Source organism: Scardinius erythrophthalmus (assembly GCF_964197995.2).
Source record: "Scardinius erythrophthalmus genome assembly, chromosome: 6".
In the NCBI taxonomy this organism is placed as follows: Eukaryota; Metazoa; Chordata; class Actinopteri; order Cypriniformes; family Leuciscidae; genus Scardinius; species Scardinius erythrophthalmus.
In genome coordinates this window covers 40319664-40336106 of record NC_138226.1, presented here as the reverse complement: position 1 = coordinate 40336106, position 16443 = coordinate 40319664, and the positions used below count along the sequence as shown (strand labels likewise).

Here is a 16443-nt window from a genome sequence, read left to right as displayed (position 1 = left end):
AGCTTCAGTGTTTTCTGAAACATTGGCCCCCTGCATACCAGTGTTAGCATTACGCTTTTTTTTGGCTAAAGGTTGCAGGCTTGTCATCTAGTGGCTTTAATACTGCTCTCTGTGCCATGCTGGATTACTTCCTGATTAATGGTCACATGACGTGACTCCTTACTGAAACCTAAGATTCCTAAAGAGGCTACGGCCAAATAAAAGAGAAAAAATAAAGGATTACTTGAAGAATGGAAACAAGACTTCTAACATATTACATGATAATGTAACAATTGCTTTATAACAGTAAGAAGCTGGAACTTGAGAACCTCCCTTTTCTTGAGCTACCGCAACACGTAGGGAAATATATGTGTACGAAAGCCCAACAATGCCCCCTGGAGGTATCTTTATGTAAGTTACTTTGTTGGTGCTTGCACGGCATGGACAAGTCTGGGCATGTCTGAACTAGTGACAGAGGGCAGTCCATATACTGTACATAGGTGGAGAGACTGACTTGCTTTCTTACACAAAGCGGACTTTTGCATGTGTGTTGTTCCCGTGAGTGATTGATTAAGAAGTAAGTTATCTGTTTTACATTCTATGCTGTTCGAACTTTAATATTCTGTATATTCAGTTACTGTCATCTGTGCAATGTACTAGTTCAACTAGTAATTTGAATACTTATATTTCTGTGTGAATTGCATGCTATCTAAATTCATGTAAAGTCATATTGAAACTAGTTTGATACTATTCAGTGGTTTATGTTCTGCAGTATAATTCAGATATGTAAGCAAATCATTTATGCTATATATTTAGATTCTAAATAACTGAATACACTTTACCAGAGTAATGATAACCTGATTTACTATTACTTCTGTTTTATATAGAGACTATTCTTTATGCTATCGGTAATACTGTTTATACTAGCAAACTTATATTGTATTTTGTTTTCTCTGTTCATTGTAGACCACATATACCTATGGGCAAATGCCTGTAATACTTCATACATGCTGAAATAATCCAAATAAAACCCTTCTGCTGGGACAATCTCTCTCTTGCTCCAGTTTCTCTAACCGGAAACTCCCATCACCATTTCTACTAGTGCTTAACGAACCCTTTGAGCGTCCCATACGCTCGTATAATATGTGACGCAGATATTATAAAACCATTCAAATAAAACACACAATTCTTTCTTTATGATATCAGTAGTTAAGAATTAAAGACTTGAGTCATTTTTAAAATATTCTTTAGTCTTTTTGTCGAGTTTTGTCAAGTCTGAAGTCATTTCAGGTCGAGTCCGAGTCAGGTCTGAATTCTATTAAAATGCGACTTGAGTCCGAGTCTCTAACTCAAGTGCCCATCTCTGAATATTAATACTGCAAGAAAAAATAAATGTTATTTATGCTAATTAAAAGTAGCCTACCATCACAATGCTCTCAGATTCACTGTCTATTGCACAATCCACTGGATGAATGTGTTGCTTGACTGGTGATGATGTGTTTCATGAAGATCCTTTATGGGGCGCCGTTTGTAAAGCGACTCACGCTGAAAATAATAGCAACATTTTGTCACATTTAGCTTCAAACAATGTTTAAAAAACTACGAATTTTTGACGTCACTTTTTACCACATTTACAACAATATTTGTCAACTTAGAGATATTTTAAATAGTTAAATCTAAATATTAAATGTTACACCTAAATGTTAAAGGGTAACTAAACCCCTGGTCAGAGCCTGACTCCACCCACTGGCAATATTTGAAAAATGCTAGAAAAGTGGGCAGACCCCAGCGGAGATAGAGGGGACGAACCGTGAGCGGGGGGGGGCGTGCACCTGAGAGCCCTGCTGACAGCTGACAGCTGACTGTCTAAAATGGAGAGTTTGCTCACAGGGTCGCAGACGACGTAAATATGCATCTGATGAGTTTTATCGAGTTGATATCAATAGCGCGCGCTCTCTATAGGCATATTCATATTTTGCCGCTGCTATGTGAAAAAATCCAGCAAAATGCGCCGACGCGTTTGTCGACCTTAGAGGATTAACTTTAGCCTAACCATAAATTGTGATTAAAATATATATGATCACTCACATCAAGACGCCGCTGCGGTGGTGGAGTCCATGCAGGATCGAGGAGCAGCGTTTGGCACTGCGTCGCTGTTCAGCGCGAGCTGTGTGGAGAAGCCCATTTCCACCTCTATTGCGTTGGAAAAGCAATTCCGCGTAAAATGCAGGTTTCACAGTCACGGTCTTCCAGGCCAAGTGCATGCAAACACTGGCGCCTAATTTCCAAGTCTGCTGGAAAGCAGTGCTGTTGCACCCAGCAACACTGCACCTACCACTGTACTAAATACAGATAAATCTACGCTAGCTCATCCAGTGTTGCCAACTATTTTCAAAGGAAAGTAGCTAACGCCTCCCCTAAAAGTAGCTAAATGTCGCTAGATGACGTAATACGTCAATTAGCATATTTATGACGTCATCGAGGCGTACTTGCGTTCTGCCTGCCTAATGTTTTTTCTCATTAAAATCATGCTCACATACTGTATTTTAATATAATATAATATAATATAATATAATATAATATAATATAATATAGGCTATAGCCGAATGTCCAATAAAGCTGTTCTCATTTACTTTTTTTTTTTAGTAGAACAAGTAGCTATTGAATGACTGTTTTTTTTTATATGTGTAAAATTATCTGAATTGAGAGAGTTCGGGAACTGGGTGAACTAAAGCACTGTGATAGTGAGTAATACAAGTAATAAGCACAAGAAAAGAAAGGAAAATAAAATGGTCAAACTAAATTCTTTAACTATAAAACAAAAGATAAGTGATAAGTCCGTCCGTGGAAACAACACTGCTCATTCACGTCTGTTAGCTGCCGTTCTGCAGCTGCAGCCCTCAGCCATTCACAGAACAGGGAAGACGCAGAGAGAGGTGTGTGGCGGCAAGGAGAAAGCAAATCTCGTGCTCGCAGGACTCATGCTGGCAACATTTGGAGGTTACTGAGGTTTGTTCAAAAAGTAGCTAGATTAGTCGCTAGTCGCTTTTTTGAAAAATTGTCGCTGACGGGGTCTGAAAAGTCGCTAAAAATAGCGACAAAGGCGCTAAGTTGGCAACACTGAGCTCATCCAAGGGCGTGGTGAGCTCGTACCAAGGGAGGGCGTGGTGAGCTGGAACCTGCCTACGTCACGCAGTACCGCTTACGTCACGCAGTACCGCAACATCCAATAGGAAAATTCAACTGCAGTAGCCACCGTTCAACCTGAAGAGGGCGGCACTCAGACGTTTTTACCAAGCGGCAACCTCCCCGTCTCTCCCTTGAAACCAACACGGAAGTGAGTTAAACTGTAATTCGTTGACTGGCCGCTTGAGGCTGTTGTCAGAAGTGAGTCAAATCTGTATCTCCCCCATGTTAAAATGACCAACTTTACAGCAGAAAAAAACGTGTTTAAAGCCTGGTGTCTGTATGTGGATTTGGTCTATACAGCTAATTTTGCCCTTCATAACAACTGTGAGGGGGGTGAATTATTTTATAACTCGTCCGTTTAGTTGATTAATATTTAAATTTAAGGGTGTGGCCAATGGCCACTTGAGTGACAGATGGATTGCCGCTGTCAGTGCTAGCCGTTTGTCTGCTGTTACTAGCCGTCACTTCACCTCAGCAATGTTAGCTGCTGAACTTGCCATCTCTGCAGTGTTTGTGCTTTTTTCGGGATTATTATTTCATACAATTTAATACTTGGGTAACGTTACAAAGCACGTCTTTGGATTCCGTCGTTATCGTTCGAGAGAACAACCAGCGCTGTATTTCAGTTGTTTTACTCTGTGAACATGCTCTAATGGATGTCTGACAATTTCGTTGCTTTTTGGGGTTTTCAAATTTAAAACGTCAATAAATGCTCGTTCGTTCTGCTCTCACGGAACAGATGGATTATAATATGCTTATGTACCGTCAGATGAAATCATGCAGGCGTCGGCGCTTTCTCCGTCCATGCAATAAATGCACATGAATGAGCGCGGATTTTCTAGCGCATTTACTTGCACTTCAAAGGCAATATATCTGTGGTTTAACCCATTTGAAAGACGGCCAAAATCAGAATTTAAAATGGACTGAATAAGCTCTCTACGAACTTGAGCAATGCCGCGCTGACGGACCATGAAAGAGTGACGGACATCGACATGTATGCACATAAATCACTGTTACACACAAACAACACTCTCGAAGTAATACTGTCTCACTTGTAGCCATGTCTTTTAACTATTATAATATTTCGAAGGGCAAAAATAGGAACGTTTAATTGGCTTTACATCATCAGCTACTCGATCACGTCGAGCTAGGTGATTTCAGATAGCCAGGCCAGACTCCTCAGCTCCACTCACGCCCCGCCTGTTTGTCTATTTTCTGTTATTCGGGAGTGACGCAAGGCCAAGATGGCGACGGCCGGCTCCGCCCACTTTAGGCTTCAAAAATGCTCTTCAGAAACCTACGGGTGACGTCACGGACACTACGTCCATATGTTTTACAGTCTATGGTTTTTACACCATATATTGTAGAATTAAAACACTTTATACCCAAATGTCAAAAAAGTTACTCGAATCAATGAACAGCACTAATAAAGCCCCATTCTTACAGATCATTAACTAAAAAAAGTTTGTTTAGGGTTTAGTTACCCTTTAAATCTAAATGCTAAATATAAATCTAAATGTTAAATCTAAATCTAAATGTTAAATCTAAATGTTAAATCTAAATCTAAATGTTAAATCTAAATGTTAAATATAAATCTAAATGTTAAATCTAAATATTAAATCTAAATGTTAAATCTAAATGTTAAATCTAAATCTAAATGTTAAATCTAAATGTTAAATCTAAATCTAAATGTTAAATCTAAATGTTAAATATAAATCTAAATGTTAAATCTAAATATTAAATCTAAATCTAAATGTTAAATCTAAATGTTAAATCTAAATCTAAATGTTAAATCTAAATGTTAAATCTAAATGTTAAATCTAAATCTAAATGTTAAATCTAAATCTAAATGTTAAATCTAAATGTTAAATCTAAATCTAAATGTTGAATCTAAATGTTTCGGGTGAAACTAAATATTTAACTAATATGCAAATTCAAAATGCCGGTAACAGGAAGTGCCAAAATAAAAGCTCGAGGTGGTCAGTGTGTGTTTATAGCATGGTTTATAGTGTCAAATAACGAATAAAAAACATCTCATCCGAGGAAATGGACTCTTGGACATGGATTATCGTGATAATAACTACCTAAAATAATAAACACGTTTGGAGAAACTTTATTTGAAGAGTAGGCTAGTGTCACTTTTATGAAAAGTGTGGGACTTATGACCTGTAGCCATAATAGCCAGCCACTAGGGGGCTCACTTTGACTGAATGTCATGTCATCGCTCTGTCATCACGATACTCTACAGTTTCTCCAAACGTGTTTATTATTTTAGGTAGTTATTATCGTTATATTATAGTTATTATTATGAGATGGTTTTTATTCGTTATTTGACACTATAAACCATGCTATAAACACACACTGACCACCTCAAGCTTTTATTTTGGCACTTCCACTTACCGGCATTTTGAATTTGCATATTAGTTAAATATTTAGTTTCACCCGAATATTGTTGTAAATGTGGTAAAAAGTGACCGTCAAAAATTCATACCAGTTTTTTAAACATTGTTTGAAGCTAAATGTGACAAAATGTTGCTGTTATTTTCAGCGTGAGCCTCTTTACAAACGGCGACCCATAATCCTTCAGTGTCAATGAAAACTTTCCATTGTTATAAAATGTTCTCCACACAATGAAATGCTTTTAAGAACAGTTTACTGAAAGGTTCAGGATGCAGGTTGGGCACCCAAGGCTCATGGATGCACACAGGCAACAGAGTCTCCTGTCTGGTCTGGGCCAACAGTCACACAATTTTAAATGATGTTTTATTAACAAAGTTCGGGAGGAGCACGTTCAAATAATCAAGCAATCAATCAATCAACTCATCAAACAATTACCATGTCTACCCTATCAGCATGAGAGGAAGCATATATATATTCACTCTGTCAACTCACCTAACTTCCTTGACAGTTTTCAGCATCCCTCCACCACCCCGACTCCTCACTCTTGGCTTGTTCTTTCACAGCCAGGAATACGGGGGGAGTACTCTGGGTTCGGGCCAAATACCGAGCCCGGAGCCCTCTCCTCGGACAGCACGCCAAATACGCATTTATTCTATCTGACTTATTTGTAAGTGTGAACTCGTGAATCATGTTTATGGGAGAAATGTGCATCGCATTCTGCTTCGTAGCCTCTGCTCTTTAATCAGGACAATGAACCCTGTCACACTGCACAAATTATTCAGGAATGGTTTGAGGAACATGATGAAGAGTTAAAGGAGTTGTCCTGGCCTCCAAATTCCCCAGATCTCAGCCCAGTTGAGCATCTGTGTGACGTGCTGGACCAACAACTGCAAAGCATCGAATGTGTCCAATCCATCTCCAAAGCAGGACTCCCTTCCTCATTTGTCATTTCTAAAGTATAAAGTTGCTCACTATATGTAAACAAATATTATTGTGACATTTCCAGTCTTGTTAGTTACTACAGTTAACGGGTAATAAAATGCAAAAAAATTCAATCTTGTTTAAATATTGCTGGCCCACTTTGGCTGAATGTGGTAGATAAAGTGGGCCAGTGGGATTCAGGTAATATGGGTCACCTTCAGCATTTAGAAATTATATTTAAATTCACTAAAGAAACTGACATTCATTGGTTATTTTATAGTTTACATGTATAATTAGCTTTTCCAGAAACAGAAATGATTGTGAAACTCTGAGGAACCACAACAACCCCGACTTCGTACTTCAGTGTGTTAGCTCAGCGCATCAACCACAGTGAAACAATATTAATATTTTCTTTATTAGCACTTTCTTGTCTCAAACTCAATGGTACACAGTACGAAATAACCTTTAGCTGTGCACTACAGCATTATCTGTGCAAAATACTGCTTTTTTGTGTTTGTATTTCAAATGAGATATATGAGATGTATATTATTTATTTATTTTAAACGAGGAAGTCAGGTTCAGGTGAGTGTTAAATGATGTTACCTGACTCTGTCAAGTCATCTCCTCAGTAATCAATTTTTACCCCCTCTTAGATTGTAAATTCTATGTTTATGATTGCCTTTTGATTGACATCACAAAGTATGAGAGAGAAAATTAAACATTTCATAGGCCTCTTTTACCATAAAAATGTAAAATAATTAAATTTAGTTTAGGTTTTATGAATTCAGCTGATTAGACATGCTTTTTGATTACTTGCATTTTATTTAACCTTTAAAACAGAATCCAGAAAGAAAATGGAATTGGGATTTTAGGGAAAAATATAGCTAAAATGGCTTTCATAAGCCCAAAGTGTATTTTAAAGACCCCCCTATGATGAAAAACAAGTTTTTAATGTGGTTTATACTTCTATGGTGTTTTTAATATGCTTAAGACAAACCATGTGCAAATTCATAAGTCAACACTATTTTCTTCTTAAAACTGCAGTGAAAAAAGACATGAAATATCACTATATCAACACATCATCTGTAAAACTATTTTTATTCTTTTCGATTTGGCCAAACAAAGCCCAATGCAGTAGAAATGTCTCCATCTAGTGGTGCAGGCGCCTAGAATATATATATATAATATAATATAATATATAATTATCTATTAAGACGCATCAAAACACACAAAAACACTATAAAACATTATGATTCTTCTGAAGGCACACTTCCTCTTCTTCTATGTGATTGATGAAATCTCACTAGATTATTGGTCCAGATGGCCTTGTTATGTCAGGTATAGCATCACTTTTATTGTGTGACATTATAGATTGCTATACTGGAACAAATATTAAAAAGTATCAAGTTGAGTTGTTTGATCATAAAGCTCTCTCTCTCTCTTTCCATCTCTTAACAGTAAAAAACGTTGGGTTCTTTTTTAACCCAACAATTGGGTTACACATATTGGTTAATGTAAGGTTACACATGTTGGGTTATTTTCCTAACATATTGGGTCATTTTTAACATCGTTGGTTAATGAGATGCATACCATGATTTGGATAGTTCTAGACAGTTATAGAAAATTCCAGAAAGTTCTCAACAGTTCTACAATTTTTTAGGAAGTGCTATATATAATCAGTGATATTTGTTATTTTTCCAAGTTTATATCTGGGGTGACCTTTTTTAACTTAGAGGAATTTGGGCGTTTTTCATTGTTTTTAAGCAAAAGTTCATCGATTCATGATAGCATACAGAAAATCTTTTATTTGAAAAATAGTCAAAAATGTATAGAACCCTAGTGGTCATGTGTTTGCAGAGCTGCATGACTCAATTTGTCCACTAGAGGTCGGTGGAGCAACAACTTTGCACCGGGAATTCCTTAGAAAGTGAATTAGTAATATAATTTAACAGATAATGTATACAGCCCAGCAAACTGCTATCTTTGGAGGTTTGAATTTATATTTAAGCGAAATACATATTGACAACAATCACGAGAGTTATGAAAAGCCCTTAAGACTGCGTTTCCCAGTGTCACCTAAAATGAGCATCCTTCTAATGAAACACACCGTTATGAAGAGACTCGGGAGAGGATGACGGGAGGAATGCGTGGTCGTGACGTCAGCTGTCGCATCATCATCACTGGCGCTGCTTTAGAATGAACGCGAGCGGGTCATTCAGCATCAGATGCGACATCATTCACAACATCATGAACCAAAGCTGAACTTACGAGGACCACGGCCCCTCTTCTCTCTGGATCTGTTGTTTTAAGTTTGCGAATGATTCGTTGAGCTCTGCACTCACATAGATAAATGACTCAAAACACGAGTCCGTCTCATTTTATTTGCAGATGACCGTATAGCGGCAGCGATGGCAGGGGCAAATATGGTGTTCTCCGATGTGGAAAGTTTTCTAGACGCGCACCCGGAATTATTAGAGGACTATTTAAACAGAAAAGGCAAGGCGAGTGTGGTGGAAAAGTGGCAGAAGAACCATCACGCGACTAAAGCTCCGGCGAACTCCAGCGGCGCGCACGCGGATAAAGCAGTGAGCGCGAGCGCGTGCGGGAAAGACAGCTGGGCGAGCAGAGGAGACGGCATTCAGAGACGAGCCTCGCAGAAAGAGCTAAGGAAAACATTCGCAAGGTCTAAAGCCATCAATGCCAACAGGACTTATGATGAGCACGTTAACTCGCGAGCGCAGGAGCCGCTCACCAGCATGAGGAGGCGCGCGCTTCTGCGTAAAGCGAGTTCCCTTCCGCCGACCACCGCGCACATACTCTCCGCGCTCCTGGAGTCCCGGGTCAACATCCCTCAGTACCCCTACACCGCAGTGGACTACAAATACTACCTGAAAGAGCACAACGAGAGGGAGTTTTTCCTGGAGCTGGTCAAAGACATCTCCAACGACCTGGATTTGACCAGTCTGAGCTATAAGATCCTGGTGTTTGTGTGCATCATGGTGGATGCTGACCGATGCTCCCTGTTCCTGGTGGAGGGACCAGCCAATAAAAAGACCCTGGTGTCCAAGTTCTTCGACGTGCATGCTGGGACCACAGTGTTGCCCTCTCTGAGGAACTCGGATGAGGTGCAGGTGCCCTGGGGAAAGGGCATCATTGGTTATGTGGCAGAGCATGGGGAGACCGTCAACATTCCCGATGCATATCAGGTGAAAACAGGAACGAAAGCAAGCTTGTCCCTAAGGATGTGTGGGACTTCTGTAATACTTTGGAACCACAGTTATAAAGGGATCAAAGTAACAGTCAAAGGAGATGCTACTGGATGAAGTAAAATTCATATTCCTCCAGAATTATTTCTTAGAGGATTCTTAGAGCCCTTTGGGATGCTTTAGGGTTGTTTCCAAATAATGAAAGCAATTCGGTAACACTTTACAATAAGGTTCATTAGTTAACATGAACTAAGAATAAACAATTATTCTACCGCATTTATGAATCTTAATTAATATTAATTTCAACATTTACTAATACAATATTAAAATCAAAGGTTGTGTTTGTTAACATTAGTTAATGAACTAACATGAACAAACAATGAACAGCTGGATTCTTTGCTGTATTAACTAACATTAACAAAGATTAACTAACACATATGGCTCATTTTTAGTTCATGTTAATACATTAACTAATGTTAACTTATGAATCTTATTGTAAAGTGTTACCAAAAATTCCTTTGGGATTAGAAAATCTTCAGGTTTTTGACTATATCCATTCACATTACACACATATATGAATAATTAATCAGATTAACACGGAAAGTATTTTACTGAGACATTTATTTATAGTGAAACTCAACATTCCCAATGCATATCAGGTGAAGCAGTTTCTAGTCCATCAATTCCAAAACTTGGAAGTTCTGCCGTAATTTGGAACAAATGTAAAAGGGATCAACGTCAAGATCAGGGTCAAATAAGATCCTGTTGGATAAAGTGCAATTCTTGTTTTCTTAAACTGAGACAAGTAATTTCACTTTAGTGGTAAAAACACCCAACATCCCACTGGAAATTCTCTTATACAGTTGTTCCAAATTATGATGAACATCACAATGTTGAGCAATTGTAAAGGGACCAAAGTAAGAGTCAAATACAATTGTTGTGAATTATGATTTAGGAATCTTCGCATCTGTTGCGAGTTCACAAGTATTACATTTTCCCATATGCATAATTACTGATCAGATATAGTTTTACTGAGATGGGGAAACAATCTTAATGCATTACAGGTGAAACAGGAATAAAATGATTGTTTCTAGTTAAAAAATCATTTATGTGCACAGAATTGCTAATAGAATGTTTTATAATTTGGAATCAATCCTAATGGGAGAAAATAAAACTAAGAATCAAGAAAACTTTCTGACATTCTAATTTCATTTCTAAACATTCTAAACTCACTATGCATAATCAGCAACATAATCATTTGATCCTACTTGATTAAAAAACAGCCCAAGGTGGTTTCCTCTGGAAATGAAAGTTTTTTAGAGGAGTTTAGGCACTAAACCAGCTGTGCACCGGGACGGGAGACGTTTTATCCTTTGATTCTTGCTTCTCATTTCAGCCTAACAGAAGCTGAATTAGGGTTAGGAAAGCATTAGCATTTTTTGACTAGGTCGCTCACTTGAGATTTTCCCATACGGATAATGACTTGCAGCGCAGACAGGAGAGTATTTTACTGTGACCCCTGAACGACGTTTTGCTTTGATTATTCCCCGAGATCCATAAAAGGCCTTAGTGAAATAATGAGGTGTGTGAGAGTATCTGAGTATTGATCTCTGAATCGATCAGCTCAGACAAACTTCCTCCGCTCTGTTCTACAGATTTACTCCTGATACTCTGATGATGATGATGTCAGCTCGCGGCTCTCTAATTAGTCTGTCAATCTGCGTTTGCCTTTTCATTTAGCAAGCAGAGCAGATCGTTAAAACTGCATTATTTATACCAGTAAACTCAGCGATTCAGAGACACTTCAGACATCAACCGTGCAGCAAGAACATTATTCATTCAAAATAATTGAAAATAGTAACACTTTTATTAATAACTTTCATTAATAAGTCATTAACAGCATTAAGTGTAGATACATATATTCAAAATAAGTAATAGTGTAATATGATTCATATTTCTGTATACTGTATTTGAACATTAATATGTTCAGCTTTATTTAATGTAAAGTCTCTTCTGCTGCACTTATTTGATCAAAAATACAGTAAAATCAGTAATATTGTATATTTATATATTTAAAAGAACTGTTTTAATGTGAATATAATGTAAAATGCCATTTATTCCTGTGATCAAAGCTGAATTATCAGCATCATTACTCCAGGCTTCAGTGTCACATGATCCTTCAGAAATCACTCTAATATGATGATTTGACGCTCAAGAAAAATTTATGATTATTATCAGTGTTGAAAACGGCAAAATCTGGGGTAAGATTTTTTTTAAAAAGGAAAGAAATGAACTTTTATTCAGCAAAGATGCAATAAACTGTAATAAAATGTAAAAATAATAGGCATCAAAAACTTTTTTCACTTTTTTTCAAAATAATTGATCATCAAATCATCATATCAGAGTGATTTCTGAAGGATCATGTGACACTGGAGACTGGAGTAATGATGCTGAACATTCAGCTTTGATCACAGGAATAAATTACACTTCACTATATATGCACATAGAAAACAGCTGTTTTAAATTGTAATAATATTTCACAATATTACTAATATTAAATGCAGCCTTGGTGAGCAGAAAAGACTTTCAAAATCATAATAATGAAAAAAGACAGATAGAGTAATATAAGGAAGAGAAAACCAGAAGTAGTTTTCTGTCACTTTCTGTATATTTTTGCGGTTCTGTTTAGTGCCAATAGTGACAAAGCAATGACACACTTCACTTTTAATTAGTCTGGCTTCTCTGTACAGTTATTATAAATGTCCCCATTCAGCAAAGAGTAAGACTGTCTCTTGTCCTCTTTATAGGACCATCGCTTCAGTGATGAGATTGATAAACTCACGGGATATAAAACCAAGTCTCTGCTGTGCATGCCCATCCACAACAGTGATGGAGAGGTCATCGGGGTCACGCAGGCCATCAACAAGAGTCCCAATGGAGCGCTGTTCACCGAAGACGACGAAAAGGTACCGCATGCACACGCTGTAACACACAACACTGGACACACTGAAACTTACACTACACAATACGTGTACTACGCCTGCTTTCTCTCTTCTGCTCTTGTCACGCTTCTAGAAACATTTGACTTCACGTGTGAAGGTTTAATTTCCTACTCTGAATGTCTGAATGTTACATGCAAACAAGTGGACACGTTTTTCTTGAGGATTTTCAGGGCGATACAGCAGGTCAGGGGTCGTCTCTCAGGCCTGGCTGAAAGCTAGTAGAGATTGAGCACTTAAGGATAGATAACTGAGATAACTGAATGAACTAAATGACTAAAGGTACGTTTAAACCAATGATGAAAACTATAATGTTCGATCTTCTTTCCGTCTTTCCGTGTTTTACTGTTATATGGTAGGGGGTGCTATTACACATCTTCTGAAAGAGTACTGAATCTCCTGATCAAAACACAGACGCTTGAGGCGAAGAAGAAGCAGAAACTAGCGATATCATGTAATCAGAAGTTTATGTAAAATAACATGATCATCAACATTAAACAGCATATAAATCAAAACTGCCTAATGTTACTGAATGAAATGTCGAGCCAGGACGAGCTTTAGGACTGTGAAGCTTTGTGGGTGTTGATGGACTCGATCTGCTTCATCTGTGTTTTCATCATCGCTCTGTATGTAGTCTTTGACAAAATGCAATTTTCTCAGCTTTTTGCTTAGAATGTTGCTATTTTTAATGAAACTTACCCACATTCAAGTGTTTATAAAAGAATGCACTAAGCTAGAATAAAATGTTTGTTTTTTTGTTTGTTTGTTTAAAAGCAGAGGTTCTGTTCTTTCTTTTGATATATTGCATGCTCAGATATTCATACAACAAAATATTCTGGGTCTATGAAACTTTTGTGAAAATGATCAAAAATGCTGGTGCTGGAGAAAGTTATTAATAATCACTCTAATTCTACGGGAATCCACAGCTATACACACGACAGCGATGGAATCACTTTCAGAATGTTTTTTTCCCAGTTGATGTACAGTAAAAACATTGATAGCCAATCAGAATCCATCCTGCTTTAAAGAGCGCCAGCATTTAAGGTGGCAGACGACAAAACAGCGAGCGCTTATAATGAACAGAACGTTATCGTCAGTTGGTGTGGACAGTAATATAGTTACCATTATAGTTATTTTATAGTCATCGTTCTTGGTTTGAACAAGCCATAACAGGTAAAAAATCTGAAATTCACAATGGTCTACTGAAGTAGTAGCAAATTTAGCCCGCCTAAAGGTGTTCCTATTACTAAGATCATTCCCAGTTCCTGCCAAAAAGCGGGTTCTTCTGCCAATAGTTCTAGGAACTAAAACGATCCTCCGGTGCGAAAGCTTAAGTCTCTAAAATCTTCAGATAATTTGACCTTGTTATGAAAAGTCAAAGTTAGTTGTTTATACTTATTTATAAACTTAAAGTCCCCCTGTAGTCAATAATTGTATCCCTTAAAACTCATCTTTGATCACCAAAATGACATATTTAAAGTTTTTTCCTTCATGTCTTAAAGGAACACTCCACTGTTTTTTCATATTAAACTGTTATTCCCTTAAATAAGACAAGTTGATACTTACCTCTCTCGTCTCAGTGCATGCACTCAATCGCTCTGCCGCGCGGCGACACTTTCATAGCACTTAGCTTAGCCCAGTTCATTCATTACTGTGCGTTCACACCGGATGCGAATAGCGTGTCAAATTTGCGCCTGCCGCGTCTAGTTATACGCTTGACCACTTTGTGTTAATTTGCGCGTCAAGAGTGAAATTGACTCGCGTAAAAACAAAAGTTTGAAGCGAAATTTACGTGCGTCGCGCGTCAGAGGCGAAATCCGGAGGCAAAAGTTTCGAAACCCGTTGGCGGCCATCTTTTTTAGATGTTTATCAAGCACTGGCATTAGCATTAATCGAGAGAGTCACCACTCGTATATGCTCTGGAGAGCAGAAACAGCTGCGTAGGGGACATCGTCGCTGTTCTCGGGTCCACCAAACCCTCCGGAGGGTTTCAGGAGTCTCACAATTTGCTCCAGGAGGTAGGTTTGGTGGACCTAACGGTGAGGACGCTGACGAGGACAGCGTAGGCCGTATAAGCCTCGGCCTCGAGTGGTGGTCGCTGCCTGACGAGCCCGCGCTGTACAGCCCAGTGCGAGGTTCACCCTCGCCCGCACCCACCTAATCTGTCATTTATTTTTGTTTTGATAATAAATGGAGCCAGCCTCCAAAAGTGAAACCTGTCCTGTGATTTAAGATTAATAATGTTTCATATAATCTAGAATAGATATGGAATAAATAGCATTCAATACAAAATGAGTATCTCTCATATATTGAAATCGAGTTTTTATGTGAAAGATTTGCTTTGTTGTAAATTTTAGTCAAATTACAAAATAACATATTGAGGCCAAACATTAAATAACATTATAAACTGTCACTTCACCACGTGACAGCAGCAAGCAGGCTCCTGATTGGTTAACGTGGTGCGAATTGATGCAGAAGTTCCGATTTTTCAATTCGGGCGGCAGACGCGAATCCGCGTCAAACGCGTGAATGAGGCGTATTCACGCCTACCGTGCCGCGCTCTACGCCTCATTCGCGCCGCAGGAATTTTTTATGTGCGTAACGCGTCTTTGCATTGACTTAACATTGAAATCACTCGCGCCTGACGCGCTATTCGCATCCGGTGTGAACGCACCATTAGGGTCCAAGCCTATTAGGCCTATTTCACAAAAATAGGTTAGGGTTAGGGTAGAAAGGTATGTATCAACTCGTCTTAGTTAAGGGAATAACATAGTTTAACATGAAAAAACAGTGGAGTGTTCCTTTAAAATAGCCCCATATAATGGAGCCAGTTGTCCTTTTTTTTAGGCGAGTTCTGTAGCCTCCGGGGTGGCTGCGGGAGCCACCATGTTGAATGAGACAACACGCGAAGGGAGGGGGAACAAAAGCAAGGAGGCGGGGGCGAGCACACACAGCACAGAGAAGGCAAACAAGCAAAGTGGCGAAATCAGAATTAAATATAAACAATATATCGATATATACGATATGTCAAAATCCATATCATGTTTAAAAAATATCTCGATATATTTTAAATATGGAGATATCGCCCACCCCTACATTATAGTTATCCTTTTTACCCGCTTAGAAAAGCACCACGTTTTATTTTGTGTCACCATACTTGGTCGTTTAACTACTCGTGTAACTGTATTTAAATAGGGAAAACGTGGAGGTGTTTGGTCGCTTCTAGCTTCATCTCTGTTTGGTCCCTAATGAATGAACTGGGCTAAGCTAAGTGCTATCAAAGTGTCACCGCGCACCAGAGCGATTGATGTATCAACTCGTCTTAGTTAAGGGAATAACAGTTTAACTTGAAAAAACAGTGGAGTGTTCCTTTAAAATAGCTTGAATGTAACTCTACAGCTTTGCCTCATTTAGTATATACGCAGTTCTATGCATATGCAAATGAGCCCCGCCTCCACTCCCTCACTCAGCTCAGAGATCCACTCGTTGACGATCACACGTTGATCTGATTGGTTACAACAGTTTGTGACGTCAGAAACACCAGCGATTTCAAAGCGTGTTTTTGAGACTGTCTTTGGTTCACTGCAGTTTTAAGGAGAAAATACTCAGCAATGGTGTCGACTTATGAATTTACACATGGTTTGTCTTAAAGCATATTAAAAACACCACATAGACATATAAACAACATTAAAAGCTGGATTTTCACCACAGGGGGACTTTAAAAATATGTTTGCTTTAATCATGGACAC

The 16443-nt window shown here is 38.4% G+C and overlaps 2 protein-coding genes across 3 annotated transcripts in view; one reads left to right on the top strand and one right to left on the bottom strand.

Moving 5' to 3' along the window:
• Positions 1 to 1526, bottom strand: part of LOC308692906 (uncharacterized protein) — a 49443-nt gene extending 47917 nt beyond the window's left edge. Inside the window, exon 1 of one of the 2 annotated variants that reach the window (XM_081369418.1) lies at positions 1403 to 1526. The gene's annotated coding sequence lies outside the window, so the exon portion shown is untranslated. The remainder of the gene's footprint in view (positions 1 to 1402) is intronic. The other variant, XM_081369419.1, reaches the window with a different exon arrangement.
• Positions 1527 to 8897: 7371 nt separating this feature from the next.
• pde11a (phosphodiesterase 11a) overlaps positions 8898 to 16443 on the top strand; it is a gene marked incomplete at both ends in the record, with an annotated part of 91351 nt that continues 83805 nt past the window's right edge. Inside the window, 2 exons of the mRNA XM_081367409.1 lie at positions 8898 to 9695; positions 12503 to 12661. Coding sequence (XP_081223535.1) covers positions 8898 to 9695; positions 12503 to 12661 — 957 coding nt within the window. The remainder of the gene's footprint in view (positions 9696 to 12502; positions 12662 to 16443) is intronic.